This window comes from Neoarius graeffei, chromosome 19, assembly GCF_027579695.1.
Source record: "Neoarius graeffei isolate fNeoGra1 chromosome 19, fNeoGra1.pri, whole genome shotgun sequence".
Taxonomy (NCBI): domain Eukaryota; kingdom Metazoa; phylum Chordata; class Actinopteri; order Siluriformes; family Ariidae; genus Neoarius; species Neoarius graeffei.
This window is the reverse complement of record NC_083587.1, coordinates 53891372-53915918: the sequence shown is the minus strand read 5'-3', so window position 1 is coordinate 53915918 and position 24547 is coordinate 53891372. Positions and strand designations below refer to the sequence as shown.

Here is a 24547-nt window from a genome sequence, read left to right as displayed (position 1 = left end):
CGAAAAACGAGAATATCGAACAAACGACAAGGGGTAGTGCAACCATTTTAACATGCACGCCACTCCAGATCGGGCCCTACGTTTCAGCGTTGGAACGGTGTCTCTATCTCGAAAGCCCTAGGAGGCGTAGTGGATCCAAAAAAAATGGGTGAAACGGAATAATAAAAATAAAACTTAAGAAGAACAATTCTCAGTGTGCTTTTTGCAAGCACACTAATAACAGCCCATGTCAGCCCTGTGATGACCTGGCGACTTGTCCAGGGTGTACCCCGCCTCTCGCCCATAGTCAACTGGGATAGGCTCCAGCTTGCCTGCGACCCTGTAGAACAGGATAAGCACCTACAGATAATGGATGGATGGATGGATGGATGGATAACAGCCCATGCTTGGTGTGGGTGTGAGGGAGTATTAAAAGGTATATGGGGAAGCCTGAAGGCTGATTTTTCTTCGAAAGTCTCTGTTGGTCAGAGAGGAAAATGGTCATCTGTGTGTTTATATCCAGTTTGGGTAACTCCAGGAAAATACAGGCAATCTGCAATATTCCTTAATGCTGTGATAATGTATGCATCCACAGGTATTCAGGAGTTTCTTAATGTAGTTGTACTTGTATGCTTTAGCATGCATTGCAGAAGACAATGGAGACTACCAGCAGAGCACCTACACAGCAAGCACATTACAGTGCCATTAACATTAAATCTATGCACACAGCTGTATTGCACTATGGCGGTAATAGTCCACCAATACTTGTTACAAAAGAGCCTCACACTTGCTTTGGAAGCCTGCAGCAAAATAGGACTCTGATGGAGGGGCTCCATTCTTCAAATATCTGCACAGCATTCCATCTGGAGACCTCAGTAATGAGCAGGGAAAAAAAGCGGAGCTTAAAAGCTGGCTTTTTCTATTGGAAACCAGAAGAAGAGTGCATTATAAAATGAATAACACCATCTGTATACTAAGAATGTAAACTCCATCTGTTTGACTTTGTACAATGGAACTTTGACAGTTGTTGACAGCTTAAAAAACAACAGTGGAAGATAATAGAAAGAACAGCTTCCCAGCAGGGATGGAATTGGCCAGGTGATGAGTGGTACCTTGACGTAATGCTTGGCCTTTAGGGAAAAATCTTGGTTTCATCCAATTACAGAATCATGTTTCTTGTGACCTGAGAATCCTTTAATTGTCTTTTAGACAATGCATAGTAAGCCATTATGTGCCTTTTACCGAAGAGTGCCCCGGCCCAGCTTGCTAGGTAAGGTGGGTGTGTGGAGCACCCAGAAGGATTAAAACAAGACCTATCAAAGGGCGGATGAGCTCCTAGTGAGCCAAGGGCCACCCCTGCAGTCCTAGGCATGACAATAAATTGCCTTGCAGCAGCAGTGTGCCTCCACCGGGCTCCCGAACCTCATTCTTGCCCTGGAGTGTGGGACATGTTGCCAAGAGGATGACAGATAGTGCAACTGGCATCATCACCAAGCACACGCTTCCATGATGATAAACACCCATGAACTGAGACGCTTTCGCAGTGGACCGTAAGAAATGGCAAAGAGGGGTGCATGATGGAATTCTCCACTTTGAGACTCAGCGAGTGGCCCAAGAAACCGCTGCAAGAGAAAAAGGAAGGCGGCAACAAATAAGACAGCTGACATCACAGGAGACCATGTTTGTCCAAAGTGTGGCCATGTTTGCCGAGCTCGCATTGGCCTCCTTTCCCATCTGTGGACACATAAGAAGTAAAATCATCATGGTGCTTTACTCGAATCGAGTGGCAGCAACAGTGATGACCAAAGAATGGCTTGTGCCTGGCCACTTGACCATAGATGCCAGATTGGTAGAGAGCTGCAGAGATAGTTGTCCCTTGGGCAGGTTTTCGTCTGATAGAAGGTCTGGATGTCTTTTAAAGTGACCTCCCTGACTAAATTCCTTCCTCAGATTAGTAGAGTACTGCAGATATAGCTGTCCTTCTGGCAGGTTCTCCTCTGGCAGAACCTCTGGAGTTCATTCATAGTAACCTTTGGGTTCTTGGTCACCTCTCTGACTAAAGTCCTTGAAGCCAGATCTGGGAAGCAGGATCATTGGAAAAGGATCATCCTGAATGCACTGTGTATCAAGGTCACATGAGCCACAAATCTAAGATCTTTATAGAAATATGCAAGCTAGTAAACACTCATCCTTGTACTCATCCTGCAAGAGAGACCTTTGCCAGAATCATTGAATGAATGAATGTCATTATTCTAGATGCTAGTGCAAACTGAGAAAGAGGAGTCTTTGAATATCACTGACAAGCTTAGGTGTGTACACTTCTTCTTGAAAATAGCTTTCACAAAAGCTTTACACACTATTAGGTTTCACACCACCAAATTTATGAGGATCTGTGTGGGATGGTTTACTGCTGAGAATGGTTGCTTAAAAAAAAAAGTGCTCAATTAAATCATCCTGTTGTTGTTAAGAGAAATCTAATTGTGTGTTGGTATACAGTGTCTTGCAAAAGTATTCATCCCCCTTCATGTTTGTCCTGTTTTGTCGCATTACAAGCTAGAATTAAAATGGATTTTTTGGGGGGTTAGCACCATTTGATTTACACAACATGCCTATCACTTTAAAGGTGCAAATTGTTGTTTTATTGTGACACAAACAATAATTAAGATGTTTAGTGTCATTATCCTGGTGGAATGTGAACCTTCGTCCCAGTCTCAAACCTCTGGTTGACTCAAGCAGGTTTTCCTCCAGAATTACCCTGTATTTAGTGCTATCCATCTTTCCTTAAGTCCTGACCAGCTTTCCTATCCCTGCAGATGAAAAACATCCCCACAGCATGATGCTGCCACCACCATGCTTCACTGTAGGAATGGTGTTCACAGGGTGTTGGGTTTGCGCCACACATGGCATTTCCCAAGTAGTACTGGTCTTTTAAAATATACATTTAAAAGGAGACTTTACATCCCCTGTTATATTCCATGTGTTGGTTATTTGGACATGCACCTGCCATCAGGAGAATCCCAAATCAACCAGAAGCTGTGTGTGTATGTATGGAGAAATTGGTTATATTACTAGAAATGTACATGAATGTAAGATATATTAGTTATCTTAAAGTAAATGGAACAACTTTATTATCATGAAACTACTACTTGATCGTAACAATATAGTAATGAAAGAAAGAAAGCACAACTTTATTCATCACACACTTGTGAAATTTCCTCTCTGCATTTAACCCATCTGAAGCAGTGAACACACACATGAGCAATGAGCACACACACATACATACCCAGAGCAGTGGGCAGCCATGCTAACAGCGCCCGGGGAGCAGTTGGGAGTTAGGTGCCTCACTCAAGGGCACCTCAGCCCAAGGCCGTTCCATATTAACCTAACCGCATGCCTTTGGACTGTGGGGGAAACCAGAGCACCCAGAGGAAACCCACGCAGACACGAGGAGAACATGCAAACTCCACACAGAAAGGCCCTTGACGGCCGCTGGGTTCGAACCCAGAACCTTCTTGCTGTGAGGCGACCGTGCTAACCACTACACCACTGTGCCACCCAATGATATAAAGTGAAAGCACTGTTTCACTGCTGTCCACCAGGCTCCCAGCAGAGTCACACCATAATAAATGTCATGGTGTTGTCTCTGGTGCATGGCATGCAGTGTCAAAGAAAGAACTAAATATGTATTGTAACTGCAATGCGCATCTCATTATTGGTATCACTGTCACAAGACAATGCAGGAATTAACTGATGCAAAATACACTACACTACACAATTTGATGGTTCATATGCTATAATATTATTATTCTATTCAGGTTGATTTTGTGCCCTTGCAAATATTTTGCTCGTGTATATATATACACTGTATATATATAAACTAATTAAGCACTTAGGGTGGCACGGTGGTGTAGTGGTTAGCCCTGTCGCCTCACAGCAAGAAGGTTCTGGGTTGGAGCCCAGTGGCCGACAGGGCCCTTTCTGTGTGGAGTTTACATGTTCTCCCTGTGTCTGTTTGGGTTTCCTTCAGGTGCTCCGGTTTCCCCAACAGTCCAAAGACATGCAGTTAGGTGAATCGATGGCTCTAAATTGACCATAGGTGTGAATGTGAGTGTGAATGGTTGTTTGTCTCTATTGCCGCTTTTCCACTACAAACGCGGCTGAGTTGGGCTGAGCCGTGCCGTGCTGAGTCGAGCTGAGTGGGGCTGTTGGAGTTGCATTTCGACTACAACCGCGCTGAACCGTGCTGGCTGGAAGTGGGTGGACACACTGGGTGGAGTTAGCGAAAGTGGGTGGACGTCACGTGATGTCGTTAAGCAGTGCAAACAGTGACATCAGTGATCTTTTAAGCGGTAGTCTCACGACCCGAATAGTAAACAATAAACATGGAGGACATGGAGTCGTTAGTGTTGCTGGTCTTGGTGCTGTGGCTTGTTGTCACCGACAACGCCAACAGATACTGGCAAGAGCGTATAGATGAGGCGAGGCGCATAAGGCTTCAGAAATTCTCGTAATTCGTAATTCTTCTCCTTCCGGGTTTGCGGTGTTTACAGATCCCAGCGCGCTCGCGGGGCGTGTGTGGGCATGTGAGGACACTCCTCCTCACCAATCAGTGCACAGGGGAGTGTCTGCTCACGCCCCCAGACTCAGTCGGCTCGCTTTGGCTCGCTTCAGCCCCACTCCAAAACGGTGCGAGTTTTAGGGGCTAAGCAGGGCTGAAGCGAGCTGAGTTGTGCTGGTTTTTGGTAGTCGAAATGCGAGCCGTGTCGGGCTGAAGTGAGCTGAAAAAGGGTAGTGGAAAAGGGCCATATGTGTTAGCCCTGCGATGACCTGGTGACTTGTCCAGAGTGTACCCCACCTCTCGCCCATAGTCAGCTGGGATAGAATCCAGCTTGCCTGCAACCCTGCACAGGATAAATGGTTACGGATAATGGAAGAAATGATTAAGCATTTCCAAAGGATTATCTGCCTGTTAAGTAAAGTAATCTTTTCAACAATGTGGAAAAAATTTGTCATACCACAAAAAAAACCCCAACAACTAATTTCTCATAAATTGTTGATTTCCTTAGGGCTATTGTGTAATCTTCTGAAGTCCCTAACGAACAATCAAATTCTGGTCACTGAGTGCCTGAGCCCACTCAGTTAAACAAACAAGAGTTCAGACATCCACAAGTTACAGTAAGCTACCTCTTGCCTGTAAACAGCCAAGATATTCTGAACATATCCTAAAAGCTTACAAAATGCTAAATTTCAGTATACTTATAACTTTCATAATTCTTATAGTATAACTAAGTGACTTTCCATGACTTCTTAAGATAGCGAAATGCTGTTAAAAACAACGTTTAAGATGTCACTTAAAGTTACTAAATTTAACATTTAAATGTACTTAAGGTCACGACTACTTTTAAGAATACCAATAAAGGGTTTTAAATTTACTAGTATATTTAATTAATTTAAAAAGTTCAGTAAAGGTTCTTAAATTTACTTCTAAATGTAAGGGGTGGTCTTAAAGGTAACTTAAATACACTTCTAGATTAAATGCAATTAAATTCACATTTTCACCTATTAAATTACTTTGAAGCTAATCAAAGATACACCACAAGCACTTTCCTAGGGAAAAGATACATACTAAAGGTACAAAGTATGCATCCTGGATGGTGCAGCCCCAAAGGGAAGACAGACAGTCTGATACCTTTCACTTTAACAAAAAAAAAAAAAAATCAGCCAAAGAAGATTTGGTGAAGATATTAGGGGGGAGGATTTGTTTCCCTTCCTGAAATCTTTCAATGAGTTTCGACTTCCACTTGGGGGTGCCAGACCACCAATTTGCAAATATTGTTCTTGGATCTTGGGACTTTTTTACCCCCAACAAATATACTGAATGAAATTCATAAAAGTCTATCAACCTGGATTAGGATTTATATATTCAGTTCCTATAAACAAAAACACTCCATCTTTACAGTCACCTTCAACAGGAATAACAGCCACAGGCTGAGTGACATGTCAGGACTTTATTTTTTTTAAACTTACCTTATAATGACATACATCACCAGGCAGTTCCCACCAAGCTAACGACAAACACCACAGAGTAGACAGCTGTGATGACAGGCACGATGGGGGACAGGGTCTCGACCTCGCTCGGCCAACTTTCATTCCCTGAGGAATTCAGAGGCGCTTCCAAGTTTACTGAGCACTCCTCAGCACCATCACCAACAGACGGACACTGAACCCCTTTAAAAATCTGCATCACGCTGATATCCATCTCCTCTACACACACAATGGCAAAAAAGCTGCGTATGTCACACTGGGTTCATCCCCACAGAAAAATTGAACACATGTAATGTTGGAAATAGTCTTCTTTTGTCTCTGTAGTGAGAGTGTGTGTGTGTGTGTGTGTGTGTGTGTGTGTGTATATATATATATATATATATATATATATATATATATATATATATATAAATTGAGGTATTTCACCTGACGTCACAGGGTCACGTGACGCCCCGGTGTCCACCATTTTGGACGGCAAGCTAGCTAATGTCAACAACAGTAGCTGGTATGTTACTGTAGCAATATTTACGTTCAGTCATTTGGATGACTGTTAAAACCTTTCAGTCTCAAGTTTTTCCTTTACTGGATTTACTAGTTTACTGAGCTAGCGCGCGCTGGCTCCCGGCTTGGCCGGCGAGCGCGCGCTGGCTCCCGGCTTGGCCGGCGAGCGCGCGCTGGCTCCCGGCTTGGCCGGCGAGCGCGCGCTGGCTCCCGGCTTGGCCGGCGAGCGCGCGCTGGCTCCCGGCTTGGCCGGCGAGCGCGCGCTGGCTCCCGGCTTGGCCGGCGAGCGCGCGCTGGCTCCCGGCTTGGCCGGCGAGCGCGCGCTGGCTCCCGGCTTGGCCGGCGAGCGCGCGCTGGCTCCCGGCTTGGCCGGCGAGCGCGCGCTGGCTCCCGGCTTGGCCGGCGAGCGCGCGCTGGCTCCCGGCTTGGCCGGCGAGCGCGCGCTGGCTCCCGGCTTGGCCGGCGAGCGCGCGCTGGCTCCCGGCTTGGCCGGCGAGCGCGCGCTGGCTCCCGGCTTGGCCGGCGAGCGCGCGATGGCTCCCGGCTTGGCCGGCGAGCGCGCGATGGCTCCCGGCTTGGCCGGCGAGCGTGCTAGCTCAGTAAACTAGTAAATCCAGTAAAGGAAAAACTTGAGACTGAAAGGTTTTTAACAGTCATCCAAATGACTGAACGTAAACATTGCTACAGTAACATACCAGCTACGATGTTGTTGACATTAGCTAGTGCTAACAGCTAGTTGCTAATACACTGCTACAACTACACCGACCCTAATAATACAGTTCTTAGTCATTGCCTGGTAACAGAAAATTTATAACGGGCCATGTCTCAACAGACTAAGAAGTTATTTCAATGACATTTAATAACATTTTGTTTATCCTGAGGACCGAAAGTAAATGAAAATGTGAACAAACCTTAGCTGTAATCAGATGGCGACCACCGGCTCCAGGGACGACCCGCTGATGTAGGCATGTTACCCAGCCTGACACAAAATATTTGTAGGCATCCAAACTCTTATACGCTTTCAGATCAATACCTGTGTATGGCGGTGGGTTTTTAACGACATAGGTATACAGATCATGTGGGCCGAAGTCAGGTAAAGACGAGGGCTTCGTGTACTTCCGTACGTCAGTGAACAATCCTGGTGGAAGCAGGTAAACGTCGTTCTCTAAGCCTCATCTCATCTCATTATCTCTAGCCGCTTTATCCTTCTACAGGGTCGCAGGCAAGCTGGAGCCTATCCCAGCTGACTACGGGCGAAAGGCGGGGTACACCCTGGACAAGTCGCCAGGTCATCACAGGGCTGACACATAGACACAGACAACCATTCACACTCACATTCACACCTACAGTCAATTTAGAGTCACCAGTTAACCTAACCTGCATGTCTTTGGACTGTGGGGGAAACCGGAGCACCCGGAGGAAACCCACGCGGACACGGGGAGAACATGCAAACTCCACACAGAAAGGCCCTCGCCGGCCCCGGGGCTCGAACCCAGGACCTTCTTGCTGTGAGGCGACAGCGCTAACCACTACACCACCGTGCCACCCGTTCTCTAAGCCTGCTAACCTCAATTTTTGCAAATACCTCTCCCTCTGCTCGCCCTGTAAATGCCCTACGTCGCTGGATAGTGAAGGTGTTTTCTGCATCTCGCTCCTTTTTCTTTTATGTTTTTCGTTTGTCGCCTTCCTCGCATTCAAACTGATTCGAGCCGTGCCGTCCAAAATGGCAGCATCACATGACTTGGTCACGTGAGTGAAATACCTCAATAGTGTGGAGTTTGTATGTTCTCCCCATGTCCATGTGGGTTTGCTCCGGTTTCCCCCATAGTCCAAAGACATGCAGGTTAGGTTAACTGGTGACTCTAAATTGACCGTAGGTGTGAGTGTGAATGGTTGTCTGTGTATGTGGAAATGCTCTTAATTTCACTATTAAACATAGCAGTGAGTTCTGTTGTTAAATTTTTTATGACTCAACTTCACTAAGCATTTAAGTGATCTCTGATCATAGTCAGTCAAGATTTTTACCGACCATGCTTCTTCCAGGAAGTTGACAGTTCACCACTATCCTTCCAGGTTTTAACAATGTGCTGGACAGTTTTTAACCCAGTGCTAGTAATTTCAGCAATCTTTTGAGTTGTTTGCTCGATCCAGGCCAATAATTCGACCCTTCGGAAACACAGTAACATCTGTTCCCCAACCATGCAAACTCCACACAGAAAGGCCCCCGTCAGCCACTGGGCTCGAACCCAGAACCTTCTTGCTGTGAGGTAACAGTGCTAACTACTATACCACTGTGCTGCCTACATTACCTCGCCTGGGACGGAGTCCACCAGGGCCCTGTACTACGAAGCGGGTTTTCTGGCTTACCAGGGTAACTTCGAGAGTAACTTGATCACGTGCAGCGTAACTTCCCGATTAACCCATACTACGAAAGTTGGCTATGTTCAAACTGAGGTATGCTGCCATGGCAACTTGCGCTGCATCTCAAACCTGCTCATCTCAGGTTATGTTCTTGGTTAACCCGAGGTTTCCGATTAACCACACCCTTTTTAAACACCACCTCTCCACCGACATTTCCTCTAGAGACAATGCCAGCGTACCTGGATGACCCGTGCGATATCGGAGCGCAGATTAGAGATGGGATTTATGGCTCTTTGATGGGATCCGCATCTTTGTGATCCGTTCTTTGAAAAGAGCCGTTCAAAAGACTGGCTCATTTGGCTCTTTTTAAATATTTATTCAGTTTTAAGAAGACAGCGTCTAAAGAAGCCAGATCCCTCTGCTTAGACAGTGACAATATTTCTGGACATACCTTTTATATAAAGCAACCTAGACTTACATTATTGTAACCCCTAAACGCTCATAAATAACCATTAAAAAACAACGAGGGCTTCAATGAATGTCCATGCAGAACGGCTTTTCTGTAAAAAAAAAAAAGAACCCACTCAAGAACATAGTTATCAAGAACGCAAGAATATTTTATAGAAAAACACTTGTTTTACAAAAATATTTAAGTCTGAGATATAAAATAGATACAACTACAATAAATATAACACAAGAACATTTTAATAGAAAAAAACTTGTATTAAAAATATTGAAATTGTAACAAAAATAGATACAACTAAACAGTCAGATAGATAAAATAGATAAAGTTATAACAAGAACACAAGATTATTTTAATAGGAAAAAACAATTAATGCAAAAAAATTAGAAAAATAGATACAACTAGACAAACAGATAAATAAATAAAATACACAAAAATAGAACAAACAAAATGACGATAGAATAAATTAAATGAACGTCCGTGCAAAGTAGTTTTCCCACAATATTATAATTAATATCACACAACTACATTATAAACTATATACAAAACAATTTGAACTATTAGGTAAACAGATAAAACTTGAATAAATAAAAGGCAAATGCTGTTTAGCCTACTTCTTGTCCTTGGGCAAAAGCTTTTTCATCTGAAACACAGTACAGAAAAAGAACGACACACACACATGAATGATGTTTTTATATTTCATTTTCACCTGTTGCCAGGTGCGTTTGGCACTGCTGTTGCCTCTGAAATGTTCACAGGACATACACCAACTTAGTCAAAGGGACTGAACAGTCAGTCATCCTAATTCATGTGACTCTGTGCACATATCGGCTTAAGTAGGCTACTCCATGAATTTACCATACCAAATTTTATTCAGGATTTTTCGGACATTAAACAAGCTATATATGACTGGGGCCACGTCGAAGGACCATTTTCTGTGACTTGTGATTGATCATGAAGCTTTCTCTCATCCTATACTTCTGTTCTGGAACATGTAGAAGGGAGAATGTACTTACGCATTTACCCGATTGGCAATTCGTTGCCAACATGCTTGCCGCTCCTTATTGGCAGCCGCTGTGTTAGATTTTGCTCTTAATGTTGTTTTGAACTCCTCGTAGCTTTGCATTATGACAGCGCATTCTTCCTCCGTGAAGTACGGCGACCGTGCCATTGTGAACAGTGGGGATTTGCGCTGATAACCTCCCCTTTAACGTGAACGCGCATTAACCCTGATTAGGTTAAACCAGGTTCAACAAATCAACTTCATAACTGGCGTCGTAGTACCGTTTAACCCCAAACAAGATAACCAGGTTTTGTCAACCCCGGTTTAGCCTCCGTTCGTAGTACAGGGCCCAGGGCGAGGTATTGTGTTCGGTCTGGCCAATAGACCCCTTCGCATGTTTGTAAACAAACCGACCGTTGCCAGGATGCGTGCGCAGCCTGGACCCAGAAACAATGGCGCTGCCCACAGACCGGCATTATGAGCTGTCTCATCTCATCTCATTATCTCTAGCTGCTTTATCCTTCTACAGGGTCGCAGGCAAGCTGGAGCCTATCCCAGCTGACTACGGGCGAAAGGCGGGGTACACCCTGGACAAGTCGCCAGGTCATCACAGGGCCGACACTAAGGCCCAATCCCAATTCTAATTTCTACCCCTCCCCCTCGGCCCTTCCCCTTGAAACTGAGCTACAAGGGATAGGGCTTGAAATTCAACCCCTACGTATTGGGATAGCCCTTCAACGATCGCATACGTCATCGCGTACCTCCGTCAGCATTTACGTTAGCAAAACGCGACCAAATGCATCATTGGCTGCGACCAGCCGCTACAGTCAGAGCCAGAGGCAGAACCAGAAATCTCTGCTGAAATGCCGTCTGCTGCTGTTGTGATCACTGTGTCCTGGGCTATAGGCCTCTTTTTACGGTTGTCTGCAGCTAAACAGAGAAATGCCAGTAGACGAAGTAAACACTATGAAGAGCAAGCTAATGTAGGGTGTGATTTGTTAACTAACACCACTGAATGGGATATCTTTGGCGCTTCGTGCACCACATCCGACAGAATGTGGTGTCAGAACACTCATGTAAACAATAAAAGCGAGAATAACAGAACAAAACGTACGCAGTCAAGCAACCGAAAACAATACTCACTCCCAAAGCTTTTTAGCAGCAGCTTTGGATTTCAGAAATCGCTGCTCATTCTCAGCTCGAAAGCGAATCAAGCGGCGTGTTTCCTCTGGATTCCCTAGTTCAAGTACACAGGGATGGGAAGCTGGTTAACGTAACGACACAACAGAAAAGCAGATCCTCTGTTGTTTGTAATTACTTGAGCTAACTGCTAAATAACAACTTTGTTCACAATTTTCATTGCATCAACCGATCACACAACGTTAATGTTATAGTACGTTAACGTTAATAGGCTAGTTAACACTATTGACGTAATAGAACGGTTATAACAACTTACGTAAATAATGGAGAAAATACTTACATTTATGACAATCTTTCGCCGCGGGAACCGCCATCTTTCTGAAATCCGCATGAAATCTCGCTGAAATCCGCATGGCATTGTGGGAAATCACTCAAACCCCTTCATTCGGAGTCAGCTCCAGGAAAATCAACGTTTGGAGGGGTACAGAAGCCCTACCCCTCCGCGTTAACTGGGATTGGGATACCCCTACCCCTTCACGTGAACGCGCAAAATGGAGGGGAAGGGCCAAGGGGTAGGTCCAAGGGGTGAAATGGGATTCGGCCATAGACACAGACAACCATTCACACTCACATTCACACTTACGGTCAATTTAGGCTACGTTTACATTACGTCGAATCAGCGGATCATCAGATTAACGTTCTTAAAACGATTCGCGTTTACACTAAAACCGTTAGCCGTGCACACAGCAACGCCAATACGCGGATACGCTCGGCTCCGCAGGCATCCTGCGCTCCAAATCACTCCGCCCTGAACAGCGAGTGCCCTCTGGAGGGTGCGCACTCCGGCCCTGCGCAGCTCACACAGCGCGCGAGTGAAGTGCACAAGCCACGATTCGGGACTGAGCCGCTGTGTGCGAGATCCCAGCGCATATCACTTACTACTTGCAAGTGGAAGGATGGCAAGCCTAAAGACAATCATAACTACACAATGGGCAGTATTTGCATCAGTATTTGCAGTATTTTCATACTTTTATACTCTTTAATGAAAGGTGATACAAGGCAGAAGTCCGCGCCGTTTTTCAGCAGTCGCGTCACATGACCAACGCCAGCGAATCAGGAAGGTGGATGTCACAGTGACGTTGTCCAATGAGACGCCAGCTAGAGCTCAGCACAGCGTATCCGCGTATTTTGAATGTTTACACAGCACCGGAGCTGACACGATCTGGATTGAATACGTGGACGCTGGCGGATTCCCGTTTCCAGGCGATTTAATGTAAACGGACAGTGCATCCGCGAAGAAAACGATTTGCTATCATTCACACCTACGTACGGTCAATTTAGAGTCACCAGTTAACCTAACCTGCATGTCTTTGGACTGTGGGGGAAACCGGAGCACCCGGAGGAAACCCACGCGGACACGGGGAGAACATGCAAACTCCACACAGAAAGGCCCTCGCCGGCCCCGGGGCTCGAACCCAGGACCTTCTTGCTGTGAAGCGACAGCGCTAACCACTACACCACCGTGCCGCCATTATGAGCTGTCAGATTATGCAAAACAATTGTCGTTACAAGATCGGGAATGCTACATAAATAAGTTAACTCTAACAAGTGGACATCGCCTACCGGATCCGTATTTAATTAAAGAGTGGACGGACGATGTTAGTAAGTTCCCTGATATACAATGGCCAGATATATACTCGTACCTTATTGACAAGACTTCAGTGTACACCCACGAAAAACTTCGTGCCTACAAGTCTTTAGACGCATATGATTATGCTATGTGCGGGCATGTACAACTTGATTAACAATGGGACATTCATATTCATTTTGTTTTAATCAAATTATGCCAGTGATGTGATGGCAATGTGGCTTTAGCTACAACAGCAAATACCAACACTAAACAGCAATTTGCAGGAGGGAATGGCATGAAAGGAATGATAGTGTAAAGAGTGCAGCTAAGAGAAATCAGAGCTGCGTAAAAAGCGAGAGGCAGAGAGCAGAAATGAAACTGAACGGGGCGGGAGCTAGGTTAGAGCAGTCAACGCAAGTTGGCATTTAGAGTGAGGGCACACAATTTTACCTTTCCATCCTTGCTTTAAAATTGTGATTTTCGGCATACACAAATAATGATGGCACAAAATCTGGACTGCTTGAGTCAAGCGAGACCTCTCCTACAAACAAAATTGCATGCAAAGCTAAGTTAACATGCTAACAATATTCATTACATTGTGTAACTATGACCCAGCTAATCAGACAAACGTTACCAAATTATTTTGCTACATCAATAAACGAAGACTAGAAAGAATAAAAAAGAAAGATTTAATAAATAGCCTGATCTTACCTGTGATGAAGTGGGCGCTGCAAACCCGCGCGTTTTTGATGGTGCTTTCATCCCAGTCTACACGTTTGATGGCTTGTAGTCATAGACGTCGGCGATTTTTTTTGGAATGGGTGAAATCCTGCTGGAATTCTGAACATTTTAACCCCATCACTGCTACGATTCTGACACCCGACAACACAACAACTAGGCATTTCTGAGTCTTTTTTGGGTCCAGGCTGCGCGCGCAATTTCCGCTTACGTATGAATGACGTTTACTGCGAAGGGAAACATGGTTCTGATTCTGATTCTCATTCGCACACTGTACTGCTCTCAGCCAATCAGAACACACTGTACTGATTGGCTGAGAGCAGTACGGTGTGTTCTGATTGGCTAAGAGCAGTATGGTGTGCTAATGAGAATCAGAATCATGTTTACGGTGTGTTCTGATGTTCACACACAAAGTCGAAAGCAAGGTCAAGGTCATCAAAAAGGTTAAAATCGTTTTTTTTGCAATATCTTCTTTCATATTCATCATAAGTGCTACTGGGCGAGGTTTGTTTTGCTTGCCAACACTTATTATTATTATTATTATTAATGTAACTTTGTTACGATTTGAATACTAATCTGTTTTGATTAATTTGTTTTCATAATTTTTAATACATGTAAACACTAATATACATATGCTTTTATTGTTATAATTGATTATTTGCTCATATTATTTTTATTATTAGAGCATTGAAACTGTGAAATGCTTTGAAATTAATAATAATAATAATAATAATAATAATCTCATGAATTATTTATGACTTCTTCAGTTTGTCCATTCCAGGAGTTAATTTTGATTTCCTTGCACGTTACATAGAATTGTTGCTTTTTGACAACCAAGGCAGCAGGTAATTTAGGTTAGATTAAATTGAATAAAAATGGAACTGTTTATTTTTAAATTTTTTGTAAATCTTTTTTAATGATGTTGTATTATGGTGGTAATGCAGGTTGAGAGCACAGTAAAGGTTTACCCCGGTGACAGAGCCCGCTAACCGGGTGCTAACCAGCCGGCTAATTTAACTTGGTTAGCTGACTGACTTTGGGATAAAACTGACAGTGAGACTTTTCCATTCAGTAAATGTTAATGTTTTATGTTGACTTTATATTACAGTCAGCTAGCAAGATAGGAATTACTCCATAAACTGCGCCTTTATGTGTTTGCATATATAATAACAACTAACTGAGCTAGCATACACCTGGTAATGACATGTATTTGTACAGAGCTAGTCAGCATTAAAGCTAGACGCCCTTTCGATTTCATAAAATTGGCACACCGTACTGCTCTCAGTCAATCAGAACGCACCCAACTGATTAGCTGAGAGCAGTACGGTGTGTTCTGATTGGCTGAGAGCAGTATGGTGTACAAATGAGAATCAGAATCAGAACCATGTTTATTGGCACTGACCCAGTTACGTCATTTTGCCGTGAGACGAGGAGCTAATCATAACATTGGCATTGCAAGTTCAGTACTCAAATTGTGACAGAAAGTATAACCGATCCAATGGATCCTACACACCAAATGCTGGTTAGTAGGTTTCTCCCTATTGTAAATATTGTAATTAGTGAATAACATGCTGCAATTAACCCAAATATGCATCTTTTTGAGATGAACTTGTGCCTGGTCACTCATCTTGTTGAAGTCCGTTTTTCATTGAGCGTATTCTAGCCAATATTCATTAGTCATAATGAAAATTAAGTATTGATTTCACAATGTAAATATTATTCCTGTGCATTAGATAGTTTACATAGAAGGTCCTTTTTTATCATTGCGACAGTGAAGACTGCTGAGCGGAAATGTGTGTAATTAGACTATACACTTATATTGCACAACTTCTGGTGAACAACCTCTTGATTCACTATTATACTGTGCAGTTTATTTCGTTGAGCAAGACAGTATACGGTTCTTTTTCCACTGTGGCAGCGGGAGTGGTTTGTGAATGGAGAGGGAGGCGGAGGAAGGTGGTGTGTGGGTGTGAGAGAGAAGGAGCAGGGATTGAGCATCTCTTCCCCTGGCTGAAATCACATCAGTACAGTGGCACACAGTTTATTCTGAAACTGCTGAAAAGCGTGTTTTGTGTTAAGTGACAGTTACAAAATAAAAACGAAAGTGGCATTGATCCCATCTGCCTGTTACATTCATCTTTTTGATTTTTGTGTTTGCTCATGTTTTTGCCAAACGTAGTGATCAGAACTAATAGTTTTGGGAATACGAACCCTCCTCTGTCTTTGTAATGCCACTAATAGACTTTCCTAAACTTGACTTTAGTATAACCTCGTGAAGTTCCTGTATAACCCACCCATTTCAGACATGAGCCCACGGAGAGAAAAAAAAATCTTTAGAGTTTGATTGAAGGAGTGATAGGATATATACAGGGTGTCCTGGAAGTTAGGGGCAACTGTGTATGGTCTATTGATTTACAGATGCCCCCTAACTTCTGGGACACCCTGTGTATGCTGTATATCCGATCGCCAATATGTATTAGTTTGGTCCTGCATTTCCTTTCCTTTGCAATACAGGGCCTTTTCTTCTCACTTTCCGTTACTGTAGTCGGTCTTCCGCGTTTCAAGTGCACATTCACGTACACCATTGTTCGCTCATGTGGCAAATTTGTATCCCACAATGCGTTGCAAACTGGGAAAGACCACGTCATTCATGACGTAGTATCTTGGTTTAGGTCACGACGAGGCAAGAAAAAATGGCAGAGAATTTAGGGCCATGGGGCTCTAAATTAATTGATTGTTCTTTTAGGAAAAAAAGTAATAAAATCGGAAGTCGGTGATTCGGATTCAGTAGCTTTCGTCCTACTAAAAAAAATAATTGGGTGTTGGGGAAAATTCTTTTTATGGTCTAAATTTGAGAAATCTGAAAGGGAGTCTACCTTTAAACTAGAAGAGTGAGTTGAAGACTGTGGCCTGAGACTTTTCAGCTCTTAGTGGTTGTTGGTTACAGAGGTTTACTTATTTCCTAGATAAGGTGTTGTGCTGTCTCAATTTAGCTGAAGAAGTCACCCTGACTGTCTAGTCGTTCTTCTGTTTCTCTTCTTCAGATTTCAAGGTGAATATTAAGTACAGTATTTGGACATGGACATCCGAGGAGCAATGGACGCTACTGTCCCAACCAACTTCATTGCCGCCAAGGCGGCTGAGGTCCGAGCCAACAAGGTCAACTGGCAGTCCTACTTACAGTAAGTAACCTTCAGCCAAAAACACAACAAAGGTCTGAAAAGACAAGGCGCCGTCTTATCATTTCTCTGCATGTCTGTTGTTTTTCTGTTTATTTTTCTGCCTCTTACCGTATATTAGAGCACACCTTTGCCCAGGCTTGTGATACTTGAGTCCAGGACTCGGACTCGAGTCCAACTTGTGCCTTAATTTTAATGACTCATGACTTGACTTGGACTTGAGCACTGATCACTCGGACTTGGATTCAGACTCATGCGTTAACTGCATTCAGACTCGTAAATTGGAGACGAGGACTCTGATTTTTTTTTTGTAACATGCCATAATAATTTGGCATAAGATTTTTATATCTACATTGATTTTTATACTAATTTCATGTGACAGAATGCACATTCACCTGTTCATACGTCATGTTCAGGAACAAACTAACGTTAATGGCGCTAAAATGCCTGGAGAGAACGTCCCTAGGATTATCCGATTTGCTTATACAGATTTCTCATGCAGTGGGAAAAAATGCACTGCTATGTGTTCCATATGTAGAAGAACTATCGAGGAGATGACGGGGACAACCTCAAACTTCAATCGTCATTTGGTAAGACTCCACCCAGAGAAGGAAGTGACACACTGTGTTCATTGCCCTGCTGATAGCTGGGCTTGCTTGCTGACCGATGAACTAGCTAGTGTTAACCCTCTCTCATGTTATTTGCCCTGTTGATAGTGGGTGGGGCTTGCTGAGCGATGAACAAGCTTTTTATCTGTAGCCTATTCACTAAAATGGGGCAGTCAAGCAGTAACATTAGCCCAGCACAGTAGCAGAGATGCTTTCACATAAAGGCAGCAACAGCCACCATCAAATGGTGCTGTTGGAGTCTTGTTCTTGGATTTGACTTGAAATTTTCTTTAATGACTTGGACTTGAACACTGGGGACTTGAGACTGGACTCGAACTCGAGCTTTAGTGACTTGACCACAACACTGTCTTTGCCTCATGTGTTGTCTCAACCATGTTCAATTTATTAACATAGGAATATTTGTATTCACACTATAATAATTTTTTTTATGCGTTTAACATTTATAATCCTACTGTTTCTGCTTTATTAATATAGCTCTGACACTTCTACCGAATGTATTTCTTCATACTTCCCTTGGATTTTCCTCAAAAACAGGAACTAAATGGGTTTTTCTTAACTTATAAAGATGCTGTCATTGTCTTGTGACTCTTTCTGTGTGTGTGCATCACCATCACACGAGAGTTGAGACCATCACATCAGGCGAGAGTTGAGACCGTCAACTCTCGCCTGCTGTGCTTCTGTGCTCCACCCACATCAGGAACTGCTACAGTGGTGCCGAAACCTGAGAGCACAGAAGGGAACCATCCCATGGAGTCCTCCCCATTCGAAGAGCTCATCCTTGCCCTCGCTACCGCCCAGCAGAACCAGCATCAAGCGCTGATCGCCCTCCGAAAGGAACAAGAGCAACGCTTCGAAGCCTTGGTGCTGGCCCAGCAGGAAGATTGCCAGGCGTTCCGGCACCTGCTCGCGTCAGCAGGGGCATCGGTCATCACTGCAGCCAGCACCCTTACGAAGATGGGCCCGCAGGATGATCCAGAAGCGTTCCTCACCCTCTTCGAGCAAGCAGCTGAGGCGTAGGGGTGGCTGCTGGAGCAGCGTGCGGCGCGCCTCCTCCCGCTCCTGACTGGTGAGGCGCAGCTTGCAGTGCAGCAGCTCCCTGCTGACAGCCGACTGCTGTATGCTGACCTGAGGAAAGCCATCCTGCAGCGGGTTGGCCGCTCTCTGGAACAATATCGCCAGCGCTTCTGGATGCTGGCATTGGAGGAGGTCGGCCGGCCGTTTGCATTCAGCCAGCAACTCCAGGACGCCTGCCGGTGGTGGCTGAGGGTGGAAGACCGCGACGCCAACAAGATCATCGATCTGGTGGCACTGGAACAGTTTATCTCTCGACTTCCGGAGGAACGGCGGAATGGGTCCAGTGTCATCGCCCGGCGTCTGGAATGAGCCATCGAGCTGGCGGAGGACCATCTGGAGGCGGCTCCGATGGCAGGCAGATGAGGCATCTCCCCTCGCTTCTCTTCTCTCTCTTTCCCCCCCGTCTCTCGTTCCCCTCCCCACCCGTTCCCCTGCCGCGGAGGCAGTGGCCAGCTCCTCCCCAGCCGGCCCTTCGCACCCGTGTTGTCCTCCCATCTTCCTCTTCTGTTTCGGTGTTGTCTCCTCCTCAGGTGAGTGACACCCATAACGCCAGTGCAGAGGGAAAGCCTGGCCCGGTGTGCTGGTGCGGCGGGGAGTCGGAGCATCTCCAGAGTCGGAGCTCCACAAGAGAGGTGGGAGCTGTGATCTGGATCCCCGATGCACCAGAAACCGCCCCCGATCAGGCCGGAATGTATCGCATACCAGTAAGTGTTCAAGGGGATACATATCACGCTTTGATGGATTCTGGTTGTAATCAGACCTCAATTCATCAACACCTGGTGCAAGGTGAGGCATTGGGGAGAGCACAAGCAGTGAAGGTGTTGTGTGTGCATGGGGATGTTTACAATTATCCCTTAGTGTCTGTCCCTATTCTATTCCGGGGCCAAATGCATAGAGTAAAGGCAGCGGTTAGTCCTCATCTCACCCACTCGTTGATTTTGGGTACTGATTGGCCCGAGTTTAAAAAGCTGATGGAATATTTAACACGTAGTGGGTCCTGCACTAGTAGGTCATAGGAAGATCCCGGTTTGGCGTTGACTGCAGAAGCTGTCACAGAGCTGTCTACGTGAACACCACATCAAAGTGAGGTGCAGCCTGCTCCTCCTTCCTCTCTCGGGGATTCCCTTGGGGATTTCTCGTTAAAGCAATCGCGAGACGAGACTCTGCGGCATGCATTTGACCAAGTGAGAGTAATCGATGGTCAAACTCTTCAGCCAAGCGCGGCACCGACCTTCCCTTATTTTGCTATTATTAAAGATAGATTTTACCAAGTGACACAGGACACTCAAACTAGCAAACAAATAACCCAATTGTTAATCCTAAAGAGCTGTAGGGAACTCGTATTCCATGCGGCTCACTTTAATCCCATGGCTGGACACTTAAGGCAAGATAAAACACTAGCCCGAATAATGGCCCGGTTCTATTGGCCAGGGATTCGCAGGGATGTCCGTCGGTGGTGTGCGGCGTGCCGTGAACACCAATTAGTAAATCCTGCGGCCACTCCAAAAGCGCTGTTGCACCCTCTTCCTCTAATTGAGACCCCATTTGAGCGAACTGGGATGGATCTCATCGGCCCATTAGATCAGTCAGCATGGGGATTTCGCTTTATTTTAGTTCTGGTGGACTATGCAATGCGATTTCCGGAAGCAGTGCCGCTCCACAATATCTCAGCACGCAGTATTGCGGAAGCGCTCTTCTGCTTTATCTTCCAGGTCGGGATTCTGAAAGAAATCCTGACAAACCAAGGCACTTTGTTTATGTCACGCACACTGCGTGAACTGTATGAGTTATTGGGAATTAAGTCTATCTGCACCAGTGTCTATCACCCACAAACGGATGGCTGAGTAGAGCAATTTAACCAAACACTCAAGAATATAATCCGGAAATTTGTAAGTGAAGATGTACGTAATTGGGATAAGTGGCTCGAGCCCCTATTATTTGCAGTATGAGAGGTCCCACAAGCATCCATGGGGTTTTCTCCATTTGAATTATTATATGGGCATAAGCTGCATGGCATTCTGGACATGCTATGGGAAAATTGGGAGGAGGGACCTTCACCTAGCAAAAATGAAATCCAGTACGTTCTTGACCTGTGCACAAAACTCCACACCCTCACGCACCTAACCCAGAAGAATTTGCGGCAAGCACAAGAACGTCAAATCCGGCTGTATGACAGGGGCACGTGCCTTAGAGAGTTTATGTCAGGAGACAAAGTGCTCGTGTTATTTTTTTTTTTTTGGGCTTTTTTCACCTTTATTGGATAGGACAGTGTAGAGACAGGAAATGAGTGGGAGAGAGATGGGGAGAGATCGGGAAATGACCTCGGGTCGGAATCGAACCTGGGTCCCCGGATTTATGGTATGGCGCCTTATCCACCTGAGCCACGACGTCCCCAAGTGCTTGTATTATTGCCCACATCTAGTTCCAAATTAGTCGCCAAGTGGCAAGGGCCCTTCGAGGTCACACGGCAAGTCGGGGACGTCGACTATGAGGTGAGCTGAGTGGATAGGGGCAGGGCACTGCAAATCTACCACCTCAACTTTTTAAAACACTGGAATGAGGGGGTCCCCGTGGCATTGGTGTCCTTTACGACTACTCTGATAGTCCAGACTGGTCTCTCAAATCCATTTTCCTCTGCAAAGCCGAAAGCTTCTCCAAGATGTTGTCCATATTGCGGTTCAAGTTCTGAATAGCCACAGTCTGAGTGCCGACAGCTCTGCCCACTGCTTCAATCATGTCGGGCAGCTTTATGGGGCTTTGAACAGCTGTCACCGTTTTCTGATTTCCTCGATAAACCAGGGCAATGCCTAATCCAATCAGCAAAAGTCCTGTAATCATGGTTCCGAATAGGTAGATGTCTTCAATGTCCTCCACAGAAAGAACCGCCAGGCACACGACCCGCCACTTCTCCCACACGTCCATCATGTAGCCAGCTGCGAACGTTCTGGCAGGACAGGTTGGTTCCCCCAAACCCAGGCTTCTCATCGAGAAGATTGTGTCAATTGCATGAAGAGACCAGTTTATCAATTCCATGGTTTTTAGTTTGGAGAGCAGTACGGAGAGAGTCTCTCAAAAATATAGACACGACAGACGAGACAGCAGAAGCAGGAAAGATAAGGGAAGGGAGAGACAGAGGATGCGACCGCCTTCTGCGAGAGCAGGGAGAAGAAGCCCACCTGTGGAGACCACCTCTCACTGGCTCAACTCACAGAGGTGGCCAAGTTGCAAAAGGAATTTTCAGACGTGTTCTTGCCCCTTCCTGGTTGTACCCACCTCATAGAACACCACATCAAAATGCCTCCGGGGGTGGTACTGCGTAGCTGCCCTTACCACTTGCCCGAACACAAGAAAAAGGTTGTTCAGGACGAACTCAAGGCCATGCTCGAAATGGGCATGATCAAGGAGTCCCACAGTGACTGGAGCAGCCCAGTGGTCCTGGTTCCCAAGACCGACAGGTCGGTCCGGTTCTGTGTGGACTATAGAAAGGTCAACATGGTGTCTAAATTTGACTCATACCCAGTGCCTCGCATTGATGAGTTGCTTGATCGGTTAGGGGTCATCCATAATTTTCATCATTATCACGAGCGTACAAACCATACGCGGGGGGGAGGGGGTTAATGACCAGGCATACACTTTTTAAAAATGAAAAAATGATGATCCTTCAATGTGCGAATCGGCGGCCGCCATGTTAAAAATTTTGCGCCACATCGGTGTTGCCAGCTAGCTCTACACGCTTTCTTTCTTCAATACAACAACAATGGCTGACCCAGACTTTGACCGCATTTACAAATTTGTGAATAGCAGAAATACCGCCATTCACAAGACTCCTTCAAACGAGTATGAGCAGTTTTTAAACATTTATTGTTTCCTGCATTCATCTGAGAAGCGGCAGGAGGCAGTTAGGGCAGGACAGGCTGCTTGGAAAGAATCAAAAATGAACGTTTCAAAGCCAAAAGGCAACAGCTCCCCTTAAAAAGACAGTCCTTAATTTTCAAAAATCAGACCCTCCAGGATTTCGCGATGTTGCGATTTGCAACTTCAACGCAAATTCAGCCAATCCCCTCGAATTCTTCTTCTTCTTCTTCTGTCGATTTATTGGCGGTTAATAATCGATGTGTATTACTGCCATCTACCGGGCTGAGGTGTGATCTCAAGGGATATTAATCGTTGCAAATGCCTGCACGAGGATAAATCAAAACTGAGCCTGTAGTCAGACCTTGAGCAGGTCATGTCTTAATTATATCACTGTTCTAATGAATGTTCAGATGTATGTGTGTGAGTGAAACCTTGGCGATGGTATACAATAAGATGTTCTTATGATATGATAATGTGCAGACAGATATCAAAGGCCATTCCTTAGGTCAGAGATAGCAAAGGGCAAGATGTTCCTGATAGAATGCTCAAAAAGGTATCAATATTATGTCTCGAGCAATGTGTCATCACAACAGTACAGTACACAGTGAGACACAAGGTCACAGAAGAATTCTAGCCTTCTAGCTGAAATAGTAAAATAGAATGGAGTAGAATATTAACAATATTAAGAGATGTATGCTTGAGTTAATCCTTGCTCTTCTTGACGTGTATTGGTGCTCAGAGGGCGGGCATGCCCTATCAGCCCTCATCCCACCTCACCGGAGCTTAGATAAACTCTGGCCAAATTGTCTAGAATTTGTGTAGAATGCTAAACCACAGCGATTCATCCAATCCCGTGGGTTTTTCTCGGGGTCTGGGTACCTTAACACAATTTCCCCTCCCATTGGTGACACGAAAGGACAGTCTCAAGATTAATTATTCTGTGTTAACTCATACAGACGTGCACGCACTAATTCTTCCCGTGATGACCAGTCACGAGGATAAACAAATCGTCCTGTGAAACCCTTCACGAGGATAAACAAATCTTCCCATGAGGATAAACAAATCTTCCCATGAAACCATTCATGAGGATAAACAAATCTTCCCATGAAACCATTCATGAGGATAAACAAATCTTCCCATGAGGATAACCCCACGAATTCAGAGCGGTGTTGCAATTATATCCAATCACTGCAACTTTCCCGCAAATTTGACCAATCGTTGGCGTTGTCTTGAGGTGACGTCAACAAACTACCTTCTGCCTTACTTCCAGTGTTGCCAGATTGGGCGGTTTCCTGCCCAGTTGGGGGGTTTCAAGTGCATTTTGGCGGGTTTTGAACATATTTTGGGCTGGAAAACATCACCAGTATCTGGCAACACTGTTTACTTCTGTGTATACGTTCAAGAGAAGCAGCACGTGCGAGTCAGTGTTTATATAGGCTTAAATTCTGTTCCTGAAAGTGTGTTATGTTTACAGTGAAGGACTGTGTGCACTTTATTTTTTACTTAATACAAGAAATTAATAGATGCCAACATTTTTGCCAAAATGGTATTTTATTTTCCATTGTTTAGGCAGCTTCAGCATCATACTGTGAGATTCTGTTCAAATTTGTTTTTTTTTCTATGAAGCCTGAGCCATTTATTTTATTAGTTTATAATTATTGTTTAATTTAGTCTTCAGGAGAGACTGCCTGCACACAGTACTAGTATTAATAGTTTTTTTTTCTTACATGAAAGCTGAGGCATTTATATTATATTTTAAGGTAACTTCATGTTCATGCTGTGAGGTTCTATGCACTTTAACTTTTGAACCAACAGGTGCATTTGGATAAGTAAAGCCTATTTTTCTGCATTTTTGTAGTCCTGGTAATCTTTTATATTGGTAAAGTTGTTTATAGGACCATTTCTCAGTGTCTGTTTTTTTTTAATCAATAGTTTTTCAGTAATAACTTA

At 44.8% G+C, this 24547-nt stretch overlaps 1 protein-coding gene across 2 annotated transcripts in view; it reads left to right on the top strand.

Moving 5' to 3' along the window:
- Positions 1-16938: 16938 nt before the first annotated feature.
- Positions 16939-24547, top strand: part of LOC132867409 (V-type proton ATPase subunit H-like) — a 73544-nt gene continuing 65935 nt past the window's right edge. For both annotated transcript variants that reach the window (XM_060900305.1, XM_060900304.1), the window contains exon 1: positions 16939-17042. In XM_060900305.1, coding sequence (XP_060756288.1) covers positions 16939-17042 — 104 coding nt within the window. The remainder of the gene's footprint in view (positions 17043-24547) is intronic.